Source organism: Saccostrea cucullata, unplaced genomic scaffold, assembly GCF_032062105.1.
Source record: "Saccostrea cucullata isolate Sc308-1 unplaced genomic scaffold, CSIRO_AGI_Scuc_v1 ctg1253, whole genome shotgun sequence".
Classification (NCBI taxonomy): domain Eukaryota; kingdom Metazoa; phylum Mollusca; class Bivalvia; order Ostreida; family Ostreidae; genus Saccostrea; species Saccostrea cuccullata.
In genome coordinates, this window is record NW_026921963.1 from 49,503 (window position 1) to 77,481 (window position 27,979).

The 27,979-nt window shown below is 33.9% G+C and overlaps 1 protein-coding gene across 1 annotated transcript; it reads right to left on the minus strand.

Annotated features, from left to right (window-relative positions):
* Window positions 1–4,904: 4,904 nt before the first annotated feature.
* Window positions 4,905–23,655, minus strand: LOC134260973 (uncharacterized). The gene is made up of 12 exons (XM_062743476.1): window positions 23,287–23,655; window positions 21,488–21,693; window positions 21,127–21,223; window positions 19,212–19,392; window positions 17,807–17,892; window positions 15,532–16,325; window positions 15,225–15,364; window positions 13,728–13,915; window positions 12,163–12,762; window positions 5,419–5,471; window positions 5,300–5,335; window positions 4,905–5,144 (listed from the first exon to the last, which is right to left on the minus strand). The coding sequence occupies exons 1-12, from the start codon at window positions 23,450–23,452 to the stop codon at window positions 4,905–4,907; spliced, it is 2,787 nt and encodes a 928-aa protein (XP_062599460.1). The 5' UTR covers window positions 23,453–23,655.
* Between the last annotated feature and the right edge of the window lie 4,324 nt (window positions 23,656–27,979).

The window sequence follows — 27,979 nt, forward strand, 5'->3', positions numbered from 1 at the left end:
TAAGTTGTACATGTATACGTTTTAATTTCATTACACAATATAGTCTTGAATTTGTTTACTTAATTAAGTAAGATCAAGTAAATGAAAGGTGCCTACAGGTTTCTATAATTCAAGAAACATATTGCATTGAGCATTATAACCATGAAATGTATAAATTGAATTAAGATTATTTCGGCATGATTTTAAATTGAATTCTGTGAATTTCAAAATGCAGTATTTTGTACCATTTGTATTGAAGTTGTAAAGTACGGGAAAAATGGCATTGAATTAATTATGACGTCATAATGGATCTAACAAGACTAAACAATTTCATTAGTTATGATGTCATACGACGTAGGTTCTACGTTAACGAAAGTTTTTTTGAGGAAATTATTCAGGATAAACGTTGATTATGAAGGGTTTACTAAAGGACCAGTCCTAAGTTTCCATTTGAATATTAAATTCAAGATTATAAGAGTTCATTCTAAGTTTTCCCCCAAACTTCAGAAATAAATATATGAGAAGTGTAAAAAGAATAGGGATAATTTATGTTTAGTAAGTCCACCGCTACACTCTCAAGATTTTGATAATATTTTGGAATTGAATGAAAAGAAAAAAAGTACAGTAATCGAGCACATTTCATACTTATTGTTAGGCCATTATTGACACGTTGAATTGAGTATTAATTTTCCCGTTATTTCCCGATCATGACAAGGAGCATACAGCTGGTGTGACCTGTTGGCAGGGGATGCTCATTCCACCATTGCACCTGATCTCACCTCACCTCTGATGTTTTGGAGGTCTTTGTTTGCTCTGCTCATATTTTATAATGTATATAGACTTTGAGCTTGAATATTATTCAAATTCTAATCGATTTATGGACGCAGGGTTTTTTGCGATATTTTCGCATTTTGCAATTGAATCACTATTCATTATAATTACAAAAGAATACATGAACATACTTTTAAAAAAAATCACTAATTCTTTACATAAATGGCATAGTCGTACATATTGATAAACGAAAAAGCACATGTTCTGAAAAGCAGAGGAAACTTTGGTCGATACAGTCGAACTACGCACCATTTATGAGAATAAATATGCCGTTATTTTTTTTTTGTCAGTTTTCTTGATTGAATAACCGATTAACAAAAAAAAAAAAAGAAATTTCAGAATAGTAAAATACTTTTAAGAGTTCCTTGAAAATTTAAAACAATTTATTTACATCGATTAAATGATTTCGGTATAATGTTATGTTTGATTTATAGTGTCAACATAATTCTAGAACTGTTGTTCTATACAAAATACACATTTAAATATTTTTTCAAAAAAATGATACAATGTATTTTTATTGCAACTACCAATTAACCATTAAATGGAAGTGTGAAAACAAATTATTTGTCTTTGTTCCTTCATTCGCAAAGTTCGGCGAGGGTCTTGGATATAACTGGTTTTGCTAGGTGAAACCCTAATTAAGTGCTCTCGATACCTTTTAGAATTGAAAGACTGTAGAATTGTTTAATTAATTATGTATCAGATAGAGAAAATATATATATGTTTCGATTTTCTCATTATCACAGATCTAATATTGTGTCTTTAAGATTTTTACTGTGTCGCACGCATAAAATTTGAATTGTTACTGTGTTGGAGAAAATTTTACTGTGTCGGGACCAACACAGTAAAATAGCTCATGGAAAACTCTGTTCACATTGTCAATATACATAATCACATTTTTACGTAATCAATATTGCCATTATTCGAAAAAGGTTTAATTTTATTCAAAGAATAGCAAAAAGAATATCAGGGTTCATATGCATAAAAATTCTTATTCTGCTAAGTATATTCTCAAGTGCCGATTTACCTTAAGCAGAGTGACGTTTTTACTTAGTACGTCACTTTACGTTGTAAGTGGATTGCATGAAGTTTCTTATACTTACTTATATGTCTTAGAATATGCTTAAAGTTAAACAACCCCTCACCTTGTCTAAAGTTTTTAAGCATTTTGCTTACCACAGCAAAATGGCTGCAAGACAGCAAAGACAACGCCGTGTTTTTAAGCCGAGATTAGATCCCTTTACGGAATACAATGCTGTGGGACTTATCACACGCTACCGTTTTGATAGACAAGGAATTGAACATATCGGGACGCTGATTGACGATTTCGTTTCACCAGCAACAAGTCGAAATTGTAGCATACCAACTAATCTACAAGTCATGATAGCTCTTCGCTATTTCGCAACAGGAAAAATGCAGTTATGTAACGGGGATGACTTCGGATTCACCAATCCACTGTGTCTAGGATTGTTCAAAGGGTCTCTACAGCCTTAACTCGACCGCATATCATTCAAAGATACATAAAATTTCCTACCGACGCTCAGACAATTCACCGGCACCAGACAGACTTTCACGCAATCGCCAATTTCCCGGGAGTGCTCGGCGCTATCGACGGGACCCATGTTAGGATATTGCGTCCTACAGTTAATGAAGAAGAATTTGTTAATAGAAAAAACTTCCACAGTGTTAATGTGCAGCTTGTCGTGGACGCACATTGTCATATACAGGACATAGTCGCCAAGTGGCCAGGGTCAACACATGACGCAAGAATTTTGCGAGAAAGTGGCATTAGCCAATTATTTCAAACACCCGGACTAATTCCTGTTTAATGTCACCTATTCGGTGATAGTGGTTATCCGTGCAAAAACTGGATCCTGACTCCCTTCCTTAACCCTGCAACCCAACAGGAAAGAAGATACAATGGGTAAATGTCTTATCTAATAATCATGTAATACTGCGAACTTTTTTCTCGCGATTTTTCAACATCTACATATTTCCAGGTTAATTTACAGTCAATTACCGAATTATCGCCATTCGAAAAAAAAAAACCCAGAAATAATATATACGGGTAAGTTAGAACATACCCTTCCCCTAATTATTTCATACATCTTCATTAATCAATTATTTATTTATTTTTCATTCATAGATCACACAAGGTGACGAGGTGCATTGTGGAGAGAACCATTGGACAATGGAAAAGACGTTTTCACGTACCACATTCTGAGATAAGGTTGTGTCCAGAGAGGGCTTGCAAGATTATCATGGCTTGCGCCGTACTTCATAACTTAGCAAAATTGCTCAACACGCCAATCATTGACGAGGATGGAGAAAACGACGATGATTCTGATGAGGGCAGTGATGAAGATGATGCTGACAACAACTGTGTCCCTGACAATCTGGATGGTAGAGCATACAGAAATCACATTACAATGAATCATTTCTAGAGTCAACACTTATTAGCTCACCTGAGCCGAAGCTTTTCTGATCAAAATTTGTCCGTTGTCTGTCGTCGTCGTCGTCCTTGTTGTTGTCGTAAACTTTTCACATTTTCATCTTCTTCTCAAGAACCACTGGGCCAATTTCAACCAAACTTGGCACAGAGTATCCTTGGGTAAAGGGGATTCAAGTTTGTTCAAATGAAGGGCCACGCCCTTTTCCAAGGGGAGATAATCATGAATTTGTTAAAAATTAATGGCATTTTTAAAAAATCTTCTCCAGAACCGCTGGGCCAGGAAAGATGAAACTCATGTGGAAGCATCCTCAGGTAGTGTAGATTCAAGTTTGTTCAAATCATGACCCCCGGGGCAAGGGTGGGGCCAAAATGGCCGACCCAAGTTTTACATAGGAATATATAGGAAAAATCTTTAAAAATCTTCTTCTCCAGAACCACTGGGCCAGGAAAGATGAAACTCATGTGGAATCATCCTAGGTAGTGTATATTCAAGTTTGTTCAAATCATGACTCCCGGGGCAAGGGTGGGGCCAAAATGGCCGACCCAATTTTTACATAGGAATATATAGGAAAAATCTTTAAAAATCTTCTTCTCCAGAACTACTGGGCCAGGAAAGATGAAACTCATGTGGAATCATCCTCAGGTAGTTTAGATTCAAGTTTGTTCAAATCATGACCCCTGGGGGTAGGGCGGGGCCAAAATGGCCAACCAAATTTTTACATAGGAATATATAGGAAAAATCTTTAAAAATCTTCTTCTCCAGAACCACTTGGCCAGGAAAGATGAAACTCATGTGGAATCATCCTCAGGTAGTGTAGTTTCAACTGTATTCAAATCATGACCCCCGGGGCAAGGGTGGGGCCAAAATGGCCGACCCAAGTTTTACATAGGAATATATAAGAAAAATCAAAAATCTTCTTCTCCAGAACCACTGGGCCAGGAAAGATGAAACTCATGTGGAATCATCCTCAGGTAGTGTAGATTCAACTGTATTCAAATCATGACCCCCGGGGCAAGGGTGGGGCCAAAATGGCCGACCCAAGTTATACATAGGAATATATAAGAAAAATCAAAAATCTTCTTCTCCAGAACCACTGGGCCAGGAAAGATGAAACTCATGTGGAATCATCCTCAGGTAGTGTAGATTCAACTGTATTCAAATCATGACCCCCGGGGCAAGGGTGGGGCCAAAATGGCCGACCCAAGTTTTACATAGGAATATATAAGAGAAATCAAAAATCTTCTTCTCCAGAACCACTGGGCCAGGAAAGATGAAACTCATGTGGAATCATCCTCAGGTAGTGTAGATTCAAGTTTGTTCAAATCATGACCCCCGGGGCAAGGGTGGGGCCAAAATGGTCGACCCAAGTTTTACAAACGGGATATACAAGGAAACCTTTTAAAATCTTCTTTTCAAGTACTTCAAAGCTATGATTAGTGATATTTATATGGAATCATCCTCAGGTAGTGTAGATTCTAATTTGTTCAGATGATGAACGCCTGGAGGGGGGGGGGGATAAATTCAAGCCCGATGTGCTCAGGTGAGCGCTGTGGCCCCTGGGCCTCTTGTCTATTATTTTACCATCATCAAATATAATTTATTTTCAGTATAAACATTAATGTTTGAAAAGGAATAAAAGTTTTATAAGTCCTTTTTATTAAAGTCTCTCAGTTGTTGCTTCAGAAGGGCATTTCTCAGACGGAGGTTCTCAACTTCGAGTTGAAGTTTCTCTCTGGCTAGGTTACATGTATTTGTAGTTTCTCTTGGAGAATTTGGCGGCATCGGGAAGGTCGAGATACGCAGTGACACGTCTTCTTGGATAATGGGCTGACTCGTGCACGTTGAGAGCTGTGGGTCGAGCTGAAAATCCTCACCACTCGGCTGTTTAAAAATAATTTTTAAAGAATTATACTCGTCATTTATGAACATCAAATTATTGATTTACTATTTTAAAAAAATTAAAATCAGTTATGAACAGGCAATACCGAGATTTAAAAAACAGTAATAAAGTTGACTGACACTTAAGAAAGCCTTACCCTTGCAGTGAACTCGATGGAATGTCCTCCATCCCCCTGTTGAAATTGTTAAACGTCATCAAAGAGGAATCAAAGGCCCCAGATATTCCGCAGATAGAAACATTTTCCTCACCAATTACCTCCTCAACCGCTTGTGACAATGCACTTAATGGTTTCTCTACCGGTCCTCCACCTATGTAAATTGAAGCATTTTATTTTTATTTAAAATTTGTTTTTTGTTGCTTTCAAAAAGATATATCCATTATTTCATGTATTTGAAAAGTTACATTTTCTTTATCAAAGAAATACCGGGGATCACTTTAGCTGAGAAAGTCATATTTTTTCACTATATGGCTTGATAATTTTCGAGCTGATTGTAATTAACAATATGATTTTTTTCTGTTTCTGGACAAATCATTATTACATAGATCTACGCACTTGTTTGGAAAATATAAAAGTTCTTCGCGGTGTGCACAATCTAATTAAAAGTAGATGTTAGATCCGATGTTAGTGTAGCGAGTATGCGAGAGGATTTACTATTTATTAGATTGTGTATTTAAAGTATTTTCGGTAAATATTGGTCGGGGGGGGGGGGGGGATTATAAAAAAAATAAAGGTATGGATATTCTCGCACGGGCCTTTAGGGTACACACAGTGACACCATGACCAATAATATACTAATAAATCAAAATTAAACAATCTGCATGATTACCAAGGTCGTCTGAATTTGCGTAAACTTTCCAAATTTGACAGTCTACTCTTTCAGTCTTTGACACCTATCTTTTGTTATTCGAATTTAAACGACCCAAAAGGCCTACGGTACAGTATTAGACATGTAACTTTGGTACTAAATAAAACCGCGGAACATTAACTGGCAAAATTGGAAATACACAGCTTACGTCATTTCTATCTGTTACAATCAAAACATTTAGTGATAGACAATGAAATGGGCGGGTACAATTGGACGCGGACGTGGGGAAAACAGCGGATTGAAATTGCAGATCAAAATTCATTTTCAATCCACCGCAGCTACGCTAGAAGGCACATTATTATTGTTTGATCCAGAAGACAAATAATTTGAATTTTGGTACAGTTTGAATTTTTTTTGTCCAGTGTTTTAAATAAATTAATATTTATGGGACAAATATTTCATTTCTGTTTGGTAAATATAAAAATTATGTACATTGTTTATGTTTGTTTGTTTTTTTTTTTATTTTTTGGGGGGGGGGGGGGTTGCTGAACGATTTTTTAAATAAAGTTGTCCATTACAGTTTCCAGTAAGAATAAGTTTATAACTCATGCATTCTTATAATCCTACAAATAAAATATATTGTCATGTTAAGCCATAATCTGACTATACAAATTTTACCCCCCTTTTTTTTCTAGAATCAAATATCTCCTGATCTATGATCTTTCGCGTTCTTAAAATTATAAGCTAAAACTCGTATCAATGTGAACTTCAAACAATATGTATTTGGGAGTTGAAATTAGTTGAATTTTGGATCGTACATTCACCCTTTGTTTTGAAAACAGCTCAGGTGGATTGAAAATGAATTTTGATCTGCTATTTCAATCCGATGTTTTCCCCACGTCCGCGTCGAATTGTATCCGCCTATTTCATTGTCTATCACCGAATGTTTTGATTGAAACAGATAGAATTGACGTAAGCTGTAAATTTCCAATTTTGCCAGTTAATGTTCCGCAGTCTTAAAATAAATTTTTAATACATTATGAGTCTCTTAACTTGGAATATCAAATTTGGAATTTCACTGCTTACATCCCGTTAAAATGCCTCAATACCGACAATAGAGTTATCACCCTTATATCACTTGTATCTTAGGTACGGTAAACAACATGGCTGACATTACAAGCATGCCAAACATTTCACGAACCTGTTTTTTGCAAACTTCTTCTAAAATCAGAAATTTCTCCCCTCCCCTTCATGTAGATGTTGTGCCACTTCTTTTCGACTTCTTCTATAGTCCGGACGGTTGAAGGGTTGGCTGCATTGATTGCTTCAGTAATAGTTTTCCAAATCTCCCTCTTCTTTTGAGTGGTCACTCTGGCGCCGAATTTAGCCCTCAAAATTTTCTTATTATCGTTGAATAAACGCGTTAAATGTTAACATTCTTCCATTGTCCAGTTCGGTTTACGTTTTTTCTCTGCCATATTCAGACGATGATGATGACGTAGAACGGGAGATTCAATATCGTCAAAACCCGCAATGACGTCACACCATTGTGACGTTTTATTTTAAGCAAGTAGTGATATGCTTTGCAAAGATGCACTAAGTAAGGCACTTAGAATTTTTATGCATGAAACTTAAAGTATGTTTCTTAGTTAAGCAGTTTGATTTGGGAATAAGTATAATACTTATGAAAAAATCCTAGATTTTTTATGCATATGAACCCAGATCTATACTTTTAGATTTAAAATTAAAATTTTGATTAACTTTTCATACGACTCAGGACAGAGTATTGTCATGATTAAGAAGAGCTTCTATATATTTTTTTCTATGGCTTTAATCTTTTGATCTTTTTTTATAAACGAGTGAAAAAGTGGATGCTCTAATGCAAAGATTTTAAAATTTATAACTATCGTTAAAATCCTGAATCTTATAATCCTTTTGATTATCATCAAAGGATAAACTTAAGATAAAAAAACCCGTAAAGTATAGTGTTTTCTCCTTCATGCCAGTTTTTCCTTTTAAATGTACTATTTAATTGTACATTCCAATCATTTTCTAAATACTGCCAAGTTAAACATTTTATATTAACTATGAGTTTCAATACTTTTTTCTCAGTCTTGCTCTTTCATATGAAAATAATTTTAATTACACTCAATACGAACACAAGCAGAATAAAATACTAGTATACAAGTGTTGCACTTACATCAGACCAAAAAGGAAATAACTAAAAATTATTTTTGCAAGCCATGCATGTATCAAGTAAATGAAACATTAAAAATAGTACCATGAAGAAGTTACATGAGGACTACATGTATCACCGGACAGTTGAAATCTTAATGTAAATTATCTTAAATTCAGTCTCTTATAAATCAGATTTAAATATAAAATTAAATTATAATTTTTGAAATAACCTTTAATACCTTTCTTTTTATACCCCTCGCTTAAAAAGCGGGAGGGTATATAGTAATCGTTATGTACGTCCGTCTGCCGGTTACGCTCTGGGGTACCCATCTCTTATCCGCAACTCCTCTCATACCACTGAATGAAATTTAATGAAACTTTCACAGAATCTTTATTACATATTGCCATTGTGCACCTCCTATCTTTGATTCGACACATATTTTTGGTTTCCCATAGCAAAACATGGACACTGCCATTTTATACATGTACATATGGGAGGCAGCGGGTATCATTTAGTGAGCTCATTGCTCACAGTACCTCTAGTTTACACTGCAAAAGTACTACTCATACAAGATAATTTCCTAAATCAATTGCTCTTATCAAATCGATTTAAGGTTATTAAAAACGAGCATAATGCACATGCATTAGACCTTTTCAACTACTATTTGTTTGCTCTGTTCCTATTTTGTATTGTTTTATGGACTTTGGTATTGAATACTGTTCGTTATCTCCATATCCTTCAGAACAGTAGACACCATCGTTGTAACGAATGAAATCAGATGAAATAAGTACGTAGATGCTAAAATAGAGGTTACAAGATAATCAATTTACCCCACCTTTCACCAGAATGCACGCACGTTTTGGGGGTCCGTTTGTTTGCCCGATGCAACCAGAACGAGATTTTTTACAGTATCTGCTGTTGCAATTGGTGGCTAAGACCTGTTTGCATCTTAAGGTGTTTGGCTTCTGACATTAAAAATAATTGAAAATGATTTTTTTCTTTTTTAATTGTAAGAATAAACATAATAAATTATTTTAAGCCAGAAAAATGCATATGAATATGATTTAATTTTCAAGCTATAGGTGTTCCTGACAAAGGGAGGTAATTCTCTCATTTTAGTAAAGAAAAAGACCAAATTTGTGTCCAACATATTTAATATTTATTTTAAACTATGAAATGTTTTCAAATCATTCCAACCTTTTGCTATCTTTTAAAAGTAGTCATAGGGAATATAAATATTGATAAAATAATAATGATAATTGATAGAAGATAAAATTTAATTCTTATCAAAAAGCACACACCCTCATACAAAAAAATGCCTTTTTTTCCTTTCACAGGGCTTATAAAATGAGCTTGGAAAATAATTTAGAAATAATTAACAAGTATTTTTTTTTATATATATTTGTTACTTAGATGAAGTGCTTTCAAATGGTGTAAAAAATTGTATATCAATATGAGTTACTTTTAAAGATATTTTAACTTGAATTTCCTCTGACCCATTTTTCTCAAATTTTGACCAGAGGAAATTCGGATTGATTCTGTTTGCCTCTTCCATGATTTTGGGGGATTTTCTATTTGCCTAAATGAATAAGTGTATTGAAACTCAATCTTTTTCTTTAAAAGAAAAGGGACATTTCATTTTTTGGGGGACTATTTAAGACTTAGGGGAAAGAGGGGAGGGGGGGGGGGGGGGGGTTAATATCAATTTTCATGCCCACTCACATTACCTGAGGATAATTCTTTAATAGTTTGACTAATCATGGCTTTGCCTGTTCTGAGTTGAGAGAATTTTACAGACATTTCAAATATTTTTCTATGCATACTTTGCTCCACTTGTGGCCCATCCTTCCCCCAGGAATTATTGAATATAGGGTATGTAATGAAGCTAAATTTCACGTAAATGTCATCTTTTCTTCAGTGGTTCTTCAGAAGATTTTTGAATAATGCCACCAAAATTCTTAATTACCCCCCACTTCAAGAGGGCGAGACACTTCCTATGAACAAAGTTAAATCCCCTTAATTGAAATTGGGCCAGTTGGTCTTTCAAAGAAATAAAATATATCAAACTTTACACACCCCAGACAAAAGACCGATTGCCAGACAATCTTTGATCAGAAAAGCTCACTCGGGCTTCCGTGTCAGGTGAGCTAAAAACCACCACATAGTAATCATTTCACTATAAACGTTTCACAGCAAAATTCCAGTTATTGAAAATGAAGGGAATAAAAAAAAGACTAAATGAATGTTTTGAACTACTAGTTGTACCAATAACAGCTAGTTTAATTTGCGTCATGCAATGTAAATCTCTCTTGATTTCATTGTATCAAACAAAATGTTCTTTATTCAAGATGAAAAATGATCAACTATTTAACTTTATTCAGATCCATGTTCCTTGTGATAGAGATCTATCAAATTGTTACCTTTACAAGTAACATACAACATTTTTATATACTGTAAACATTAGATTTTTTGTGCCTTTGACAGAAAACTGCTGTTGCTATATCAAGAACATCGCTAACTTTATGACCTGCGTATTTATAAGTACACAATAAAAATTTTGCTAGAAATCAAACCTAGCCCGATTGTTGAAAAATAGATTACTGCCAAGTATAGGTCATACACAATATTAAACATTTACAGAATGTCCTTTCATATTCATTTGTGCATGTTTCAATTTAATATGCACATAGTCTTCTTCAATAAATATCAATGAACACCTTTTAATTTTTCATGTATGCTCAAAATATGGGTAATGAAAATAAATTGTTGTCAATTTCTAAATAAGGATTTATTTTGAATGGAAAGAAAATGTTTTGTTCAACTACAAACTACCTATAACAATAAACATTGAAAAAAACAATAGTACATGGCATAATTATACCCCTGCTCTGAAGCACAGGGTTTATACTGTTTTTCTTTCTACACTTGTGTGTCTTTCTGTCAGTAACAAATTTTTGTCCAATTTTTCTCAGCAATCACTCATCATGCTCAATTGCTCATCACAGATGCTTTAAGTTTTAGCACACTCTTTCTTTAGCCATGCCGTATGTTGGAATTGGTTTTAGACGAATCTGATGTCAACTTCCTGATTATCTGTGCATCTGTCTGTACCACAAATAGTAAATTTTTGTCACAGTTTTCTCCAAAACTACTCATCACATTTGGAATTGGTTTTAGACGAATCTGATGTCAAATTCCTGATTATCTGTGCATCTGTCTGTACCACAAATAGTAAATTTTTGTCACAGTTTTCTCCACAACTACTCATCACAGTTGGAATTGGTTTTAGACGAATCTGATGTCAACTTCCTGTTTATCTGTGCATCTGTCTGTACCACAAATAATAAATTTTTGTCACAGTTTTCTCCACAACTACTCATCACAGTTGGAATTGGTTTTAGACGAATCTGATGTCAACTTCCTGTTTATCTGTGCATCTGTCTGTACCACAAATAACAAATTTTTGTCACAGTTTTCTCCACAACTACTCATCACAGTTGGAATTGGTTTTAGACGAATCTGATGTCAACTTCCTGTTTATCTGTGCATCTGTCTGTACCACAAATAATAAATTTTTGTCACAGTTTTCTCCACAACTACTCATCACAGATGCTTGATTTTTTAGACATGAAATATGGTTGGATTCATTTTTGTACGAATCCATTGTCAATTAACTTTGTTTATTCCTGTCTGTCCATATTCACATCAGAGTGAGGGTATTACTAGTGAGCACTGGCTCACAGAAATCAAACAAACAAACAAACAAACAACCAAACAAACAATAACATAGTTACATACAAAGAACATCATACAACTGCGTTACTGCTCAGATCTGAGAAAATCTGCAACAGAATCAATGATTTTTCTAGATTTTGTCACACGCACACTGTTATCTGTTATCTCTGTCAGCACATCCTGTACTCCCTCCCTACCATTTCTGCGATAAGCCAGTTGTAAGTGTGATAAGGAGAGTCCACTGCTGGCAATCTTATTTCCCATTCCATTCGAAATCACCTTTTGGTCCAATAAAGGCTTTAGTGTGCTCATTAGACTTTTTGTTGTGTTCTTGTGATGGAATATGGCAAAGGCAGAGTTTGAAGTGAAAGATGCAGCATTTGACTTCAGGGGAAGGTCCTGTATGGTCCAACAATCTCTTCAAGGCTAAGACATCCTGTAATGAGTCATGCGCACTGTATTTGTCTTGTAGAATTTCTTCGAAGAGGTGTAACTGTGAGTATGATGAAAGGTTTGGATGCGAAATTTTGAAAAGAGGTAAGGTATCAATGAAACCAATGACTGCAGATGAGAATGCCTCCAAAATGTTTAATTTACTCAAAATGTTGAACAGCACAGGAAGGTCAAACACTTTGGAGTTGTGTCCAACTAGAACAGCATCTGACTCCGATTTCTTCATGAAGTCGATAAACTGGATCAGTGCATCCTTAATGCTGACTGTCTCAACTTCCTCATCATTGTGGTACATTTTATTGTTGACTACTTTTATTCCAGTAATTTCTGTAGCTTTTGAGGACATTGGTTTTTCTGGAATGATGTATTTGTTGAAAACCTCATCATTTCTAACTGCAGACAACTGCACAATATGAGAATCCCTTGCTAAAAATAAAAAACAAATAATTTAATTTTGATTGTAACGCATCATTTGATTGGATAAAAAATTAATCTAAATTGTATAATCTGGTTTGCTTACGTCACAATGACTTACATCAAATTGTATCAATCCGCTTGACGTTACGTTTAAAATATGAACTATTTGAAGGCGTTATAAAGAGAAAATTTGTCTTGTTTTATATTCTTGATGATTGAAAATTAAATCATAAGGAGTGAATTAAATGGCAACCCAAATTATACTGCTACAACCTGGGTTGGAGCAGTTTACGCTTTTTTATAAACCGCTTTGAGGTTTAGAAAGCGTAAACTGCCCCAACCCAGGTAATACAGTATAATTTGGGTTGCTATTTAATTCATTCCTTAAGTAAATTCAAGTTTTTAAAATTAAAAGCATTAAAAAAAATACATACAAAAATTGATATATTGTAAATGTATTATATTTAGCATGTATGATATTTGGCAGAAATTGACTTTTGAATAAGTAAGCGTAGATTTGATTTAGCGCATTTCTTCATTTTCTTCTTTATGTGTATATGTGCAAGACATTTAGCGTTGTACTTGATTTAGCGGTTGCTGCGTTTCGCCAAATCCGCTATTAGAATACACAGCCAAATGTAATCCGTTTACAGTATGCATGATTTAAAAAATTTTGAAACATTATAATAATAGTAACCCTCTTCCCCAAGACTTAACTCCTTCAAAGATGCTTGAATTCTTTCAGAATATGCAATTTCTTTTTAATCAGTGTCCTCAGAAGGAAGGGTAAAGTTTTGAAAGATATAAAACATGCTCAACTACTTGTACCAATACCGGAATTATGCAAGAGTCTCCATTTCTATTCGTTTTCTATGATAACTCTAGTATTATTCCTTCAAAATGCATACAAAAGAAATACCGGAAGAGGGCCATAACCATCAGCATTGACTTAACATTTAAATCTAGGTTCTTACCGAGTCCAGTAGTTTCCAAATCAAAATAGATCTCTTCAGCATTTAACAGCTGACTTGAAGGGAGATGATCATACTTTGGAATTGTTTTTGGAGCTGGAATTTCAACGATGTCAGAGGCCTGCTGGAGATCACATCCTGTTAAATAACTGATGCCTTCCCTTGTTTCTTTTGTAGAAATACTTTGAATTCTGTAAAGAAGATGTATACTGTAAAACAAATGATTCTAAACTGAGGTCTTACAAAAGGCCTAGCAAAATAAACAATCACCTAATGTACAGCTAATAAATTAGGAGTTGTAAATAAATGAAAATCCTGAGCACATCGGCAAGGAAAGAGCACAAAGTAGACCAGAATAGAAAAGTTATGGTACATGTAATTTACTGAAGGGGGGGGGGGGGCTTAAATTTTATCACTACTTAAGAATGCCTCCATATCAATACAGCATATAACTTTTTTAACATTTTGTTCGTATATATTACTTAGTAATAATTTGAATTTGATTCCCCACTGTTTCCCTCCCTACCACAAAGGATCAGGATTTAAACAAATTTAAATCTTCAATACATGAGGATGTTTACATTTCCATATGACTAAACATAGCTTCTCTTTTTTTTTTCGGGGGGGGGGGGGGGGGGGGGGGGATTTTTTCCCTTTATTTTCCTATGTAAAACTTTGATCCACCATGTATGATTTGAAAAAAAAAATTAATTCTACTTTACCTGAGGATGCTTCCATATTAATATCACCAATCATAGCTTTGCTATTCTTGAGAATTTTTTAAAAAATATATTGTACTGTAAAATGCAATTGTGGCCCCACCCTATCCCTGGGGGTCATGATTTAAACAATCTAGAATCTACACTACCTGAGGATGATTTCATATCAATATCACTTATCATGGCTTTGCAGTCCTTGAGAAGATTTTTAAAGATTTCAAATTCTCTATATATTCCTGTGTAAAACTTTGATTGGCTATGTGGTCCCACCCTATCCCCCAGGGTCAAGATTTGAACAAACTTGAATCTACACTACCTGAAGATGATTCCATATGAGTTTCATCTTACCTGGCCCAGTGGATACTAACTTTGTAGCAAGTTTGGTTGAAATTGGCCTAGTTGTTCTTGAGAGGAAGATGAAAATGTGAAAAGTTAATGACAACAGATACATTTTTATCAGTAAAGCTCACTTGAGCTTTCCGCTAAGGTGAGCTAAAAAACTGGGTATGTAGGTAGGTAAAATTTTTATTTTAAGATTGCAGCAAAGCAATATGCCCTCCCTTCTTTGAAAAAAATATTTATCAAACCATGCTATTTATAACAAGCATACCGTAAATCTTTGGTGATTCAGAAAACAAATCTTAGTAACATGCAAGATATTAATTCCCACTTAAATTCATACTTATCATCATTCACTTGTTCTTGGTTTATTTTCATTTTTGAGGTTGACAAAAGGTTTTTTACACCTGACAAATGACAATCAAAGTATACTAGTACGTACTTCCTGGCTTTCAATTCTCTCCTTCTCCTTTTAAATTTCTGTGTCACTGAAATGGCCTTCTGTCGCTTTCTTTGTAAATCCCTCAGAATGCACTGTCGTCGAGTATAGTAGCCAGGAGAGAGGCCCAATTTCTTGTTAACCTTTAATAAGGATAAAAGAATCTATTATGTACAACTACAATGTACATACATATACAATACAATCTGCTTTTGATTAAAATTTGCAGAATTTTCAAATGTAAGAGATAACTTGAGTGGTTCAACTCAGATATGACACAATAAGCATGAAAAAATAAAAATTTACAAACCTTTACAAGATATCTGTGTCCAACATTTTTCTGGGCTACACATGCAGCAACTCTATATCTGAGGCTTGAAGAAGAGCTGTAATGATGGGTCTTTGGGGCTTTTGCAGACACCATTCTGTGAAAACTCTCATTCGACTGTGTGCTTCCTAAGCATGAAAGACGATCAGAATGACTTGCATATGAACTGAAGACTTCTTTCAGATCATCCTGAAGGAACCTATCTTTCAGGGGTTTTCCATGTGGAAGTGACTTGTACCTCAGGTTAGGGTTGTTAATGAAGTTGCACCACCTTGAGGAGCAGTGTTGGTGATCTCCAAATATGTGTAATGGAATTGATGAAAGGTCTTCTTTGATTTGAGAAGCATTTCCTTTTCCCTGTGCTATGGAGTAACTGAAGCATTTCTGAATGTACTTTATCACAGACAAAGTTAGAGATGAATGTTTTTTCTTCAAGGTAAACAAAGAGTTTGTAAACAGTTTCTTTAGATGATTTTTATCAGACAACTTCTTAATATCAGCATTGACATTAGCTTTCAGTCTTGCAATAGTGGTAGAGTCCTCATCTCCAATGATTCCATCAATGGTTATTCCTTTACTTTTCTGTAGATCTTGGACCATCTCAATAACCATATCTGCCTCCATGGCCTTTGAACTACCCTCCCAATTCTTTGAGCACTCATGGGCTGCTGGATTCTTGTTGGTTGATTCAGCTACACTGCATACTCTGCAATTCTTAGACCTCAGAGAGTATGACAATACTTTGTCGGAGAGAGGACCAACCATGGAACAATGACCTGAAAAATTACAAATTAGAAAAACTGTATAACTTATAGATGTATTCGTTGTTTTTATTAAAGCATTTTTCATGCATTTCTTAACTTAATAAAATGTATGTCTTAATACTTTGGCAAGGAAAATCAAACTCGATCACTGATGTTACATGTATGCATTTGGTAATAACCTTTAACCCCTTTAGTCAGCAATGAACCTGTGCGTCCAGTGCACTATAGCATAATTAGGTCAAATATTTATTTTTCATGAGGGGTGCTGTATAATTAATGCAAATCGTTCAACTTTAAAAAAGTAAACAGTTGCTATAAAACGTGTTTGCAGGATGCAATAGGGACCAAATTCCTACTTCTTTGAAGTTAGTGTTCTAAGTATTGACAATGCTTTGGTAAATAATGTTTCTAATAAGTGTCGTTAAAAATTGGTTGCGTGCCATAGAGCGATTAGCGAATACGCTAACTGTGTAAAATCACCTAATATTTTAATATTTTGATTTGACTCATTATGACTCTTAATGATTTTTCTCCTATATATATTCCCGTGTAAACATTATATCCTTTTTTGGCTCCATTATCCCACCTTGGGTCCATATTTCGAACAAAACTGAATATGCTTTACCTGCATGAGCAACATAACTATTCATGGCTGTTCTTTAGAAGAATATTTTACAATTTATATGGACAGTTGAACTTTGAGATATGTGTCTTTCTAAATTTATTGCATCTGTTTGCATACATATTTAATGGAATCAAGTCCTAAGCAAACTTAATGCATAGTTTATGTTGGGCACAAGCGGAAAGTAATCACTCTAATCATCAATATTTTTTTTTATTTTCCTAAAATTTGTCTACTGTAGAAGCATAAATTTTCGTGGGCATAAAATTTTGTTGTTTTGACATCAAAAATAATCTCGTCGTTGTTTTAAAACTAACCCTAGGTCTAAAAAAAATATGTTTGTTTCCTGTAACCCGACCGACCCATTCAAATTACCCCCCGGGTGAATTTTTTTTCTGACAAATGGCAAAACTTCGTTTGATCAATCAGCTGATTCCATTTATTAAAAAAAGAAAATTAGCTTGTAGCTTAACTTGAGACATAAAATATGTCAACCTAGTTTACATTTAAGTTTGATTAGTTATAAAGAGTAATCATTATTATAACAACAATTTCCCCCTACAACTTTCTGAAGATCGTTTTCTGCCGCTAGGCAGCCATTTTGGATGCCATGTTGGGTGTCCACTGTAAATATGACACCTGGTATATTGAGTCCAGGGATGTTTGACAATTCATAAGAAAAAAAAAAATCCCGACCTACCGACCCTTAATTTTTTTGGAATGTTACAGGAAACAAACATATTTTTTTTAAAGCCCTATTCAATATATAGTCATATAAAATTTCGTGTGGGATTTAATTTTGTTGAATTTTGTTAACGGAATAAACAAAATTTAATCCCCCCGAATATTTGTGCTTTTACAGTATTTTTACCTGATAAACTATCATATGTCTTTCCGCTACCCCGTTTTTGCCATCCAGCATCTACAGCAACAACTAGTCCATTTTCGTTCATCTCTCTGAAAAATAGTTAAATAACAGACATCAGTTATTAACTGTGAACCTGTCTCCTTTAGAACACCCCCTAATGTGCATAACATTCTGCATATTTATCAACACAAATTATACTGTACATGACTAAACCTTATATTTATCAGTATATCAGATTCTATTAACTTGATCACTATCAATTATTATTAGGTATTCCCTATGATTTTCATTTGGGGATCAAAACTAAAACACGAGGCTCTTGGGGCTTGGGCCACAATACTCTAGGAAGTCACTGTCTCTGTCCAATCTAATTAAAATTATTTGTTAGATCCACTTGCATACTCGCTACACAAACATCTAACAACATCTCATTGAGGGTCACGTCAGAGGTCAAATTCTAATCAACCAATCAAATTGTCTCTTGCAAAATCATTGTTTATTTGTTGACGTAATTGAAGAAAATAATTGTCTCTTGCAAAATCATTGTTTATTTGTTGACGTAATACATGAAGAAAATTACAGTCTAGGGAACATCTCATTGAGGCCGATTTTGTCACCTGTTTCTCACAAATTCTAATCAACCTAATTTTCAATTTATTGTCTCTTGCAAAATCATTGTTTAAACGTTTGAAGTTTTAGCACTCTGAGTAGCACTGCAATGTTATTGATTGTGAGCAATTAAACTTATAATTTGATAATTAATGATACTTATTAAAGGCGTTTTACATGTTGAAAATATCTAATTTGCGATTTACACCTGCTTTCACCTGAATTATTTATTCACAGATAACAACTGTTGTAAATGCTAGGGGTGTAGCAATAGGATGTTCAGATGCAGCAATTATCTAACATCTAATTTTGATTAGACTGTGTCTCTGTCACTCTTCAATTTTTTTTCTTCAATCAAATTTTCCTTTTTTAATTCATTCTAGGAATGAATTTAATAGCTACCCAAGTTATACTGTATATCCTGGGTTGTGCCAGTTTTGGCTTTCTATACAGCGAGGCTTTCATTTCAAAGCAGGTTACACTATTATAACTTGGATAACTATGAAGTTAATTCCTTATAATTTAATTCTCCATCAATAAGTAAAGAAAATAAGACAATTTTTCCTTCAAAAATGCATGCAATTAGTACATACATGTATCTTATATGTAAAATTAAATGGGTTGTTATGTTTGTGACATACATGTTAGTAATTGTGACTTAACCAACACAGGTTATACCATATGACCACTACACATGTATGCTGGACACCCATTGATCTGATCAGAAAAGCTCTATTGCGCCTTTGGCTCATTTGAGCTAAATAGTGAGATTTAAACTGAATTTATATTGTTTACACACTCATTCATCATTTCCAGTTCCTTCTGCAAAGCATCAGACATAGACTCTGCAGCAATATCTTCAACAGCTCTGCCTATCTCTTTCTGTCTTTTGTCCAGCATGGCATGGCTTACAGGTGGTATATTCAGCTCAGAAAGGAGACTGTTGACTTGCGTTGCACCAATACCAACATGTACAATTGCTGTAAATACAAATTCATAAATGTAAAAAAGAAATCAATCTAATCACTTTAAACAAGAAGCTTGTGAAATACAACACTCACCTTAGTCTCATTTATTTTCTCTCTTTATTACCAGAAATTAAAAATAGAACCCATACTTTTAACAAACTAAACCCCTAGGGGTAATGGCAACAAAACTTGAATTGATCTACATTAGGATGATTCAATATCAATATGATTAATACAGTAATAAGGCTTTGCTGTTCTACAGAGAATTTTTTCCATCTGAATAGTCAAGTGGTTTAGAGAACAAATCAAAAAAAGTCCCATTCTAACTTGTTATACCCTTTCTATGATGTGAATATAGGTTCTTTTGTGAATATACAGGCAGACACATGGATAAATAGGAAGCAGACATTGGATTTCTATAAAAGTGAATTCCATCATATGGCATATTGCCAAAACAAGGTGTGACTGTGTGGTAAAACACAAGAGTAAAACAGTATACCAGTACCCACTTCCCTCTCCTTTAAAGCATATTTTGAAAAGTTGACAGACAGATAAATGGAAAAAGATCAGAAAGCTGAAATGAGCCTCTGGCTTCAATAAGTTAAAAATAGCTTGCCTTCTCATCAAGTTTTTATTCTGAATTAAACATTATCAGGGGCGGATCCAGGAATTGAAGTTAGACGGGCAGGGTTCGACATTAACGTTAGTCCGTTAGTCTCAGACTAATAAGTCTCAGACTAATACATTTTCATTTGGACTAATAAAAGTTGTGGCGTATTAGTCCGAATGGACTAATAAAGTTTTCTGGGGGAAAAAATTACCGAAGTTCTCGACAACTTTCACTGGAAAACCCGTATGTATTTTTAGCTTTCTTGCATCTTGGCGGAAAGTTATGTAATTCTGAGTCAATTCGGCACTTAATTTTAGGACTCATTGGAATGAAATTAAACATTTTAGGGATTATGATTTATTATGACTCATAAAGAAAGATGTCGGGCATTTGGATGTCGTAATCATTTATAGAGAATAATGAGATCGGGAACACGATCCTAGTTCCTGATCAGGCAATTTCAACAAATATTGGTATAAAACATTTCATGTAAACGCATGCTTTGTTTATTACAAAAAAAGTATAAAAAGTACCTTGAAATGTAAATTCTATTGTTTAATTATATTTTTGACGGACTCATAAAATTGCCTGTGGACTAATAAAATTAAAGATGCACTAGTCCGGCTAGACCAACGCCGAAAAATGTTAGTGTCGAACCCTGGCGGGTTGGGCGCCAGATTCAGGCAGGGGGTCTGGGGGCCGCCTTGAGGCAAAGCCCTGGTGGGGGCCAAGGGGGCGAAGCCCCCCGAAGCTCTTGGATTCTAGAGGTTTTGTAGGGTAAAAATGAGGTCTACCGAGTAGACATCAGAAACATTTCCTCGACAAAACTATGTTTTATGCTAACTTTGACAATTTCAGGGGGGGTGCGCGCCTGGTGTGCCCCCCCCTTAAATCCGCCACTGATTATATCAATTTATAGATACATATACCTATTTACTGGCTATGAGGACAAAAGCAAGTTTATTGTCCCCCAAGACAGCAACAATTTCTCAAGGTGCGTCCAAGTTGCTGTTGAGGGGGACAACAAACTTGCTTATATTGGAATAGACAGGTAAAACTCAATCAGGCTCTTGTGACTTGACAATAATAAATATACATGTAACTGATGTAGGGGATGTGTACGTTAAACTTCTTACCTGCTGATAGCTTTGTATTTACATCCCACACTCTTCCATGTTTTTTCCCCGTTTTTACATGGTTAATATGATTACACTTTGTATTGCTGCAACAGACCTGAAATGTTAATGTAAAATCAATGAATCCCTAATTACAGGTCACTGTTCTAAATTCATTCACCATTAATGAAATCAAATGCTTGGGAAAAAAGAATTTAAATATGCATTACTTCAAATTACTTCAAAGAAAAAAATGTAACATCTTTCAAAACTAAAAATATGGATATATGGAATACTGCCTGTTTTATATGGAGAAAAATTCAAGGAAAAACCTTTCAAGGTTGTTTTTATACAAACTGTGCAAAAATTGGTGAGTTCATACCTTTAACAAAGAAGCTAAACCATATGTCAACACAGAAATAGTGTGTGAAAGTTGTAATGGTAAGCCACATTTACAACATCCCCGCAAGCCCTCAGCTAACACTCCAAGTTCTACTACTCTCCTCCCCTCCTTCCAATCCTCAGATGTAGTCACTTCTTCCCCATCCACCACCTCCTCTCTTTCCAGTATATTCAAATTTGGCAATTCTATGAATAATGAATAAAAATTATCACCATTACACATTCTTTATTATCTACTGTAACACATCCTGACTAGTTGACTGTTTAGATACACTTACTAAATTCCAAGAACCAGTTTTCAAAATAATTCATAGTGCCGATATACAACATATTTTTCCATATACCGATATTTCTCAAGATATTCTGAAATCAATCTAAAATATGATCTACTTTCTTTTACTCGACATTTGCTTGGGCCCCTGGTCATTCACATGTAAACAGACGGTGTATGAGGTGCAGCGAAGAGTTGCATAGCATTTGCAAGATCTTTCAACATTTTAAAGTTGATTTCTTACTCCAGATTGTAAGGTTAAGTAGTCTGTATTAATAAGTTAAAATCTGCATCAACAACTACACCGCCATTTTGATTATGAATGTAAAAGAAGCTATATGGTTGAACAATTTTTTCCCGTAATGCATTATCATGATTATATACCTTTCTATTTTCAAAACAATTAGACCGCTAACATTTTGTTTGTGACTTAGTAAGATCATATGATCCAATTAAAGAAAAATCATGTAAATCTCAAATTCAAATGAGCAAATATTCATTGAGTTTAGAATAGACTTTGGAGAAAATTTGTCCTGTCGTTCCCGCTTAACAATTAGTGTTGGGCCCATTGGCAAGCTGATGTCAATTAAAAAAATTTAGGTCAATTTCGGAATTGATTTCATAATATCTTAAGAAGTATAAGGAATTACGGAATGAAATTTGAAGGAATGAAGATTGTTTATATATGGATAGATATGGATAAAAAGTAAATTTGTAAAGCATTCAATTTAAAAGAATTTTATTGGTGAAAGTAGGTACCCTATGAAAAGAGTTCCATACCTTTATTTTTTTTTTAACACCTCAATTTTTTTTCTAAGTGATCTAAAGGCCTGTGGGTCAAATGAGTATATCTTTCATCACGTGCAGTGTATTAAAATAAAATACAGTAATTATCTTTGATTAGTATTGTCATGTAAGGTAAGACATCAGCAAATGTAATTTTTTTTTGTAACAGCTAGGCCTAGTATATATATATTTTATTGAAATCCACATATAACATCATGTATAGTTAAATTTATTATTATCAAATATGATTCAAATTTCCATGTTGCACTTTGATTACAATAGGCCATGTGGTTTTCAATAAAATACCCCCCCCCCCCCAAAAAAAAATTATATTTTTAAAACTTTGTTGTCAATCAGATGAAAACTTGTTTTTATCAAAATATATCTTTGAAAATTCAATTATATACTTGATAAAAACAAGTTTTCAATGTCTTAGTTATGTCATGTTGTTTTTCAATGAAATATTGAGAAAAATTCAATATCTTCTCTTTTGGTGCACATCTTTAACTATTATAATTTTTTTTTTTTTTTTTAAATAGCTACACGTAGTCATAGTTCAAAAAGTCTTTAGATTGGACCTGGTATATAAAATGAACATCAACAAATTCATGTACCTCCCTTTAATATTTCTAATATTTCTAATAGACCTATGTGTAATCATGGTAATTTAGATGCAGATATGAAAACGAGTCTTTTAGATTACGTATTTTACATGTACAAACCGTGATCGTGATCAACGCTGACAGGGGTTGCACTGGCGGAGTAATTGTGGTCTGTAAGGATAGCTCCCCTAATCCATCGAGTCAATTGCCCTGCAGATACTTTATCATATCTCTCCTTCTGCTTTTTCGAGACGAACCCATGGCGTCTGTACTTTGGTTTCACCATCTCAACCAAAGTTACCGCGCAGACCTTGACTTCTCGTCTGCTTTTTGTTTACATTATCGTAATCCGGTTCACATCCGCGAAATGTAAAATGCTTATTATATGTTTGTTTTCTGGCATAAAAAATCGTTATTATGTTACTTTCTATGGATGATGATTATAATTATTTGTAGAAACTATTAATTCTCTGCCGTATTGAATTCTTTATTATAACGACATTCAGACCAATTTCCGGCAGTTCGAGTTGCGCGGTGAATTCAATTTCGTCAGAAGCCCTAGTAAGTTTTTTAAAAGTGGGTAAAATTAAATGTTCACTGTCAAAAGCTTCATTTTAAATTCCTGAAAAGGTCGTATTGCATTGAATTCACATGTGAAATATGAAAGCCCTAGCACAAATTATTTACAAGTTTTGGCCAAGGTTAAAGTCTGGTATATTCCTGCAAAAGTTGGACAAACTCTAAAGTTAAGATCAAGAGGTCAAATAATTTGGTTCCCCATAGAAGTCCTTCATTTGTGAAAACACGTTTGAAAAATGAAAGTAAAAATTCCAATCAATCAAATGTTATGGGTAATGATCAAGTATTTGCACACAAATAGACAAACATATAAATAGACAGACAGACGCACAGGACAAAAACTATATACCCTCGAATCTTCCATTATAGGGTAAAAAAAAACCCAAAATTTACATAACCCTTAAATAAAATCAGCACCCATCGACTCTATGAATATGTAAAATTCAGAATATAGCATTTATGGACCTCCAAATGTATCAGAGGTGGGATGATATGTAGGAGTACGGGACCTCGGCCTGTCGACTAGTCAAACCCGGCCATCCGCAGTGTTCCTTGTTTTGAACGGGTAAAGAAAATTTATTTATTGTTTTCGCATTTAATTGGACACAATCTAAAGTCAGTTTAATTATAGGAACGTGAGGCTATTCCAGTTCAAAATCGGTAAAAAATTTAATTTGAACGTAAAAAGCGAATATCATATTCATGTGTAATGATGTGTAGCACTTCACTTATTCGCGTTAACAACTTTTTGAAAATATTGTTGCAAAGTACTCCTAAATATAACAAAGAATATAACAGTTTGAGTGCATTTTGTAGTCTTAGCAAAGTTCATCTTAAACTCTTGCTGTGATTCAATATCTTAAGTTATTTGTAAAGATGAAAATAATCATACCCCACCCACATACCAGGAATGCGCAGTTTCATTCATTTTCAGTGATCAATATCTTTAAAAACTTTCCTTTGAATGTACAGAAGGCTATGGAAATAACGAACAGTATTCAATATCAAAGTCCTTAAAACAATACAAAATACGAGCAGAGCAAACACGGACCTCCGAAACATCAGAGGTGGGATCAGGTGCCATGGAGGAGTAAGCATCCCCTGATGACCGGTCACATCCGCCGTGTGCTCCTTGTCATTTATATCGGGAAATAAAAGAAAATCCGTCTTCAATTAAGTGTATAAATAAAAGACTAAAAATAAGTATGAAAAACGTCATTCAGCATTTGAATCAATGATTAATAGTATTTGCTGACAAGGTCATTGTATCGACCATAGAACTTACGAAATGATGATTTTAAACGAGACTGCTGATATTCTTGTTTCACCAACTTGCTTGTCAATAACTTACCTCGTTTTAGAAATTGTTCGTACGTAGAGCATGCTGTTGCATATTGAATCAACTAAGATATATACACTCCGTTTGCAGGTGAAAGTATATTGCTGCATAAGTAAGGGAAGTTGACGATAGAAAAGTAAAAGTCATCACGTTTATCATATATCTTGGTTGTTAAATTACCATTACCGTCGTTTTCAATAAAATATCCAAGTATGAAACAGATGTGTCCGACTTTGTGGTATCTTTTATCTCAAGCTCACCAGGATATATCGTATCGACGAAGGAATGGAAATGACCATTGTTAATTGAAACTATGTCGTCGATATAACTAAATGTCGAGCTGAAGGCCAAAGCAAGTGTTTTCTTCTTTTCAAGCATAAGATTTTGCACAAATTCTGTTTCATATGAATATAAAAATAGATCTGCTAATAACGGAGCGCAATTGGTATCCATGGGAATTCCAATAGATTGCTGGAATACCTGGTCTCCAAAAACCACATAGATATTGTCAATCAGAAACTCAAGCATCTCTTTGATGTCAACTTCAGAGTGCTTGTGTGTGCAATCAGAATGTGTTTTAACGAAATTATTTTGCAAATGACCAATGACAATTTACATGTAAGTAAATTTAAGAGTTCCATTTCTATTGAAAAAGCAGCTGTCAATGATATCAATAAGCCTGGACTTTAGTTTATCGTGGGGAATGGTTGTGTATAAAGTTGAAAAGTCGTAAGTTTTTAAGCTGTTGATCTTGGTAAATTCTTAGGATTTCAAATTGTCCAATATTTCTTTGGAATTTTTGAGTATCCACATCTGATTTACACCACTTCTTGAATATATTGTTGCACAGTACTCTTGAAGTTTTTCGTTCACTGAGGCTTGGTTGAACATTTACTGGAACGCGTATCTTTGTAAGGATTTTTATGAAGTTTCGGAATCCAATATACATCGGGTAGTTCAAATTCATTTTGGCTCTGTGGAATATCCAAAAATATTTAAAACTGATATATGATTTTGAAGAATTTCTTCCTTAGAAAAAGAAGTATGAGTATAGGTAGGATTACCACTAAGTCTTGTAGAATTAAATCCAAGTTCCTCTAAAATACAGCAAAATAAAAGATAAATAATTTAGAAAAAAAATTCTTCTTTACTTGCCTATCAATAACTAATCAGAAATGTACAGCTAACATATAAGAAAAATATATATAATAAAAAAAAATGAGCTTCTGGGCATGAATGTCCACAGAGAAAATAATAAATTAAAATCAATAATTATCTGATTTATAGCCCAACAAAGCAACGTAATTAGAAACTTTCTGTATGTACACGTACATATAACAACAAACAGACCATCATATCTAGGGACTTTGGTTCGATGGAATAGCAGAAAGGTTTGTTGATTACATTGTTTTACCTTCTTCTATTTAATAAATATGTTCAACATAAGATTTTAAGATTTAACAACTTTACGCATGAAACACGTTGAAAAAATAAGGATGATAGAAATGGATAATATGAGAGAAAAAAAAACAAATTAAATCAAAACGAAAATTCCAACGCATAATCAATTGATTATAGAAGATCTTAAATGTATTTAAGAAAAAGAAGTTTTCTCTTATTCAGTTGGAAATAGGGAAGTGTCATATTATAAACTGAATGGTAAATTTAAGAAGCCCATTTTTCTTTGCAAAATATGAACACAAATTCCAGAAGCAGAGAGCCTTACTTTATTTTTTTCTGTAAAATACTTGATTTTTCCTACGAATTGGAAAGAGATCAAAAGAATTACCAAATTAATTAATTTAGTAACTTACAGAAAGTATTTTAGGCTAATGGTCAAAATTTGAGTTAAAATCACATATTTAAGTTTAGGAAAAAATACTTTTATGAAATTTTAAGGATTTCCATCCCTAATGGGACCAAATTCCCTACCCTTATATCGTCAACTAAATAATACTCTGATATTATATTAAAGCATTTTATAGTAAAAAAGGATTGACCACGAGAAAGTTTCAAAAATGTCATGAATTAAGCAGTAGTTTATTAACAAAGACTGCATTGAAGTCTATGGGGAAAAGCGTTTTTTCAAAATAAAAATTCAAAAAAATTGAATATCAATAAATCCTGCGGAGGAAAGATGTATTGAAACATTAAAAATAGAATGACAATTTAAAACAATTTTTTTACCGGCTAAATTTTTTAAATTGAATTTTTTTAATTTATTAAATAAAGGGGAGATAACTCTTACCAAAATTCAAGGTCATAAATTAGGACACATCCCACTATACATACTAATAGTAATATATGGGAAGTATGTCTAAATAAACTGAGTATTCAATGCCTACATATCTGTTATGTATTCAATTTCATTGAATTTGTTCCTATTAGGGATTGAATACCTTAAATTAAATAGAAACGAGATTGAAAACATGTCATGTTTCAATTGATTAAGAATACAATTTAACTTTTGAAGATTCATGAGGACATGAACTACGACGCTCAATGTCGGCATATTTTATGAAAATTGTTAGTGTATAAAGACAAATAATGACCCCCCCCCCCCCTAGTTATTACTAGTATTCGACGTCGAAAAGTGACCCCCAGTATTATTCGACGTCGAAAAATGACGTTTTGGTGTGTAGACAAAGTGTCATTACCCTTAAAGCTGAAATTTTAAGCGGGCAGAACAAATCAACCAAACAAGAGACCTATTGACCAAAATGCTCACCTGAGCTAATCTGAGAATAAATTGATGATATGTTGATCTCATTACATGATACAATACTTTCTTTAAAGGTCAATGCGATTACTCAAAATCTAAAGGAGTAAAAGATTTATCGAGCCCAAAAGAGAGTTGAAAATTATATTTTGATAGTAGAAAATCATCGTATACTG

Bases quoted from the DNA above. Each gene is read 5' to 3' on its own strand.
- LOC134260973 (XM_062743476.1), bottom strand. From the start codon at position 23,452: ATGGTGAAACCAAAGTACAGACGCCATGGGTTCGTCTCGAAAAAGCAG. The intron at 21,224-21,487 runs GTATGAACTCAC...TTAACATTTCAG, and splicing joins GTTTAGCTTCTTTGTTAAAG to GTCTGTTGCAGCAATACAAA. The intron at 5,145-5,299 runs GTAAGGCTTTCT...ATTTTTAAACAG, and splicing joins CCATCGAGTTCACTGCAAGG to CCGAGTGGTGAGGATTTTCA.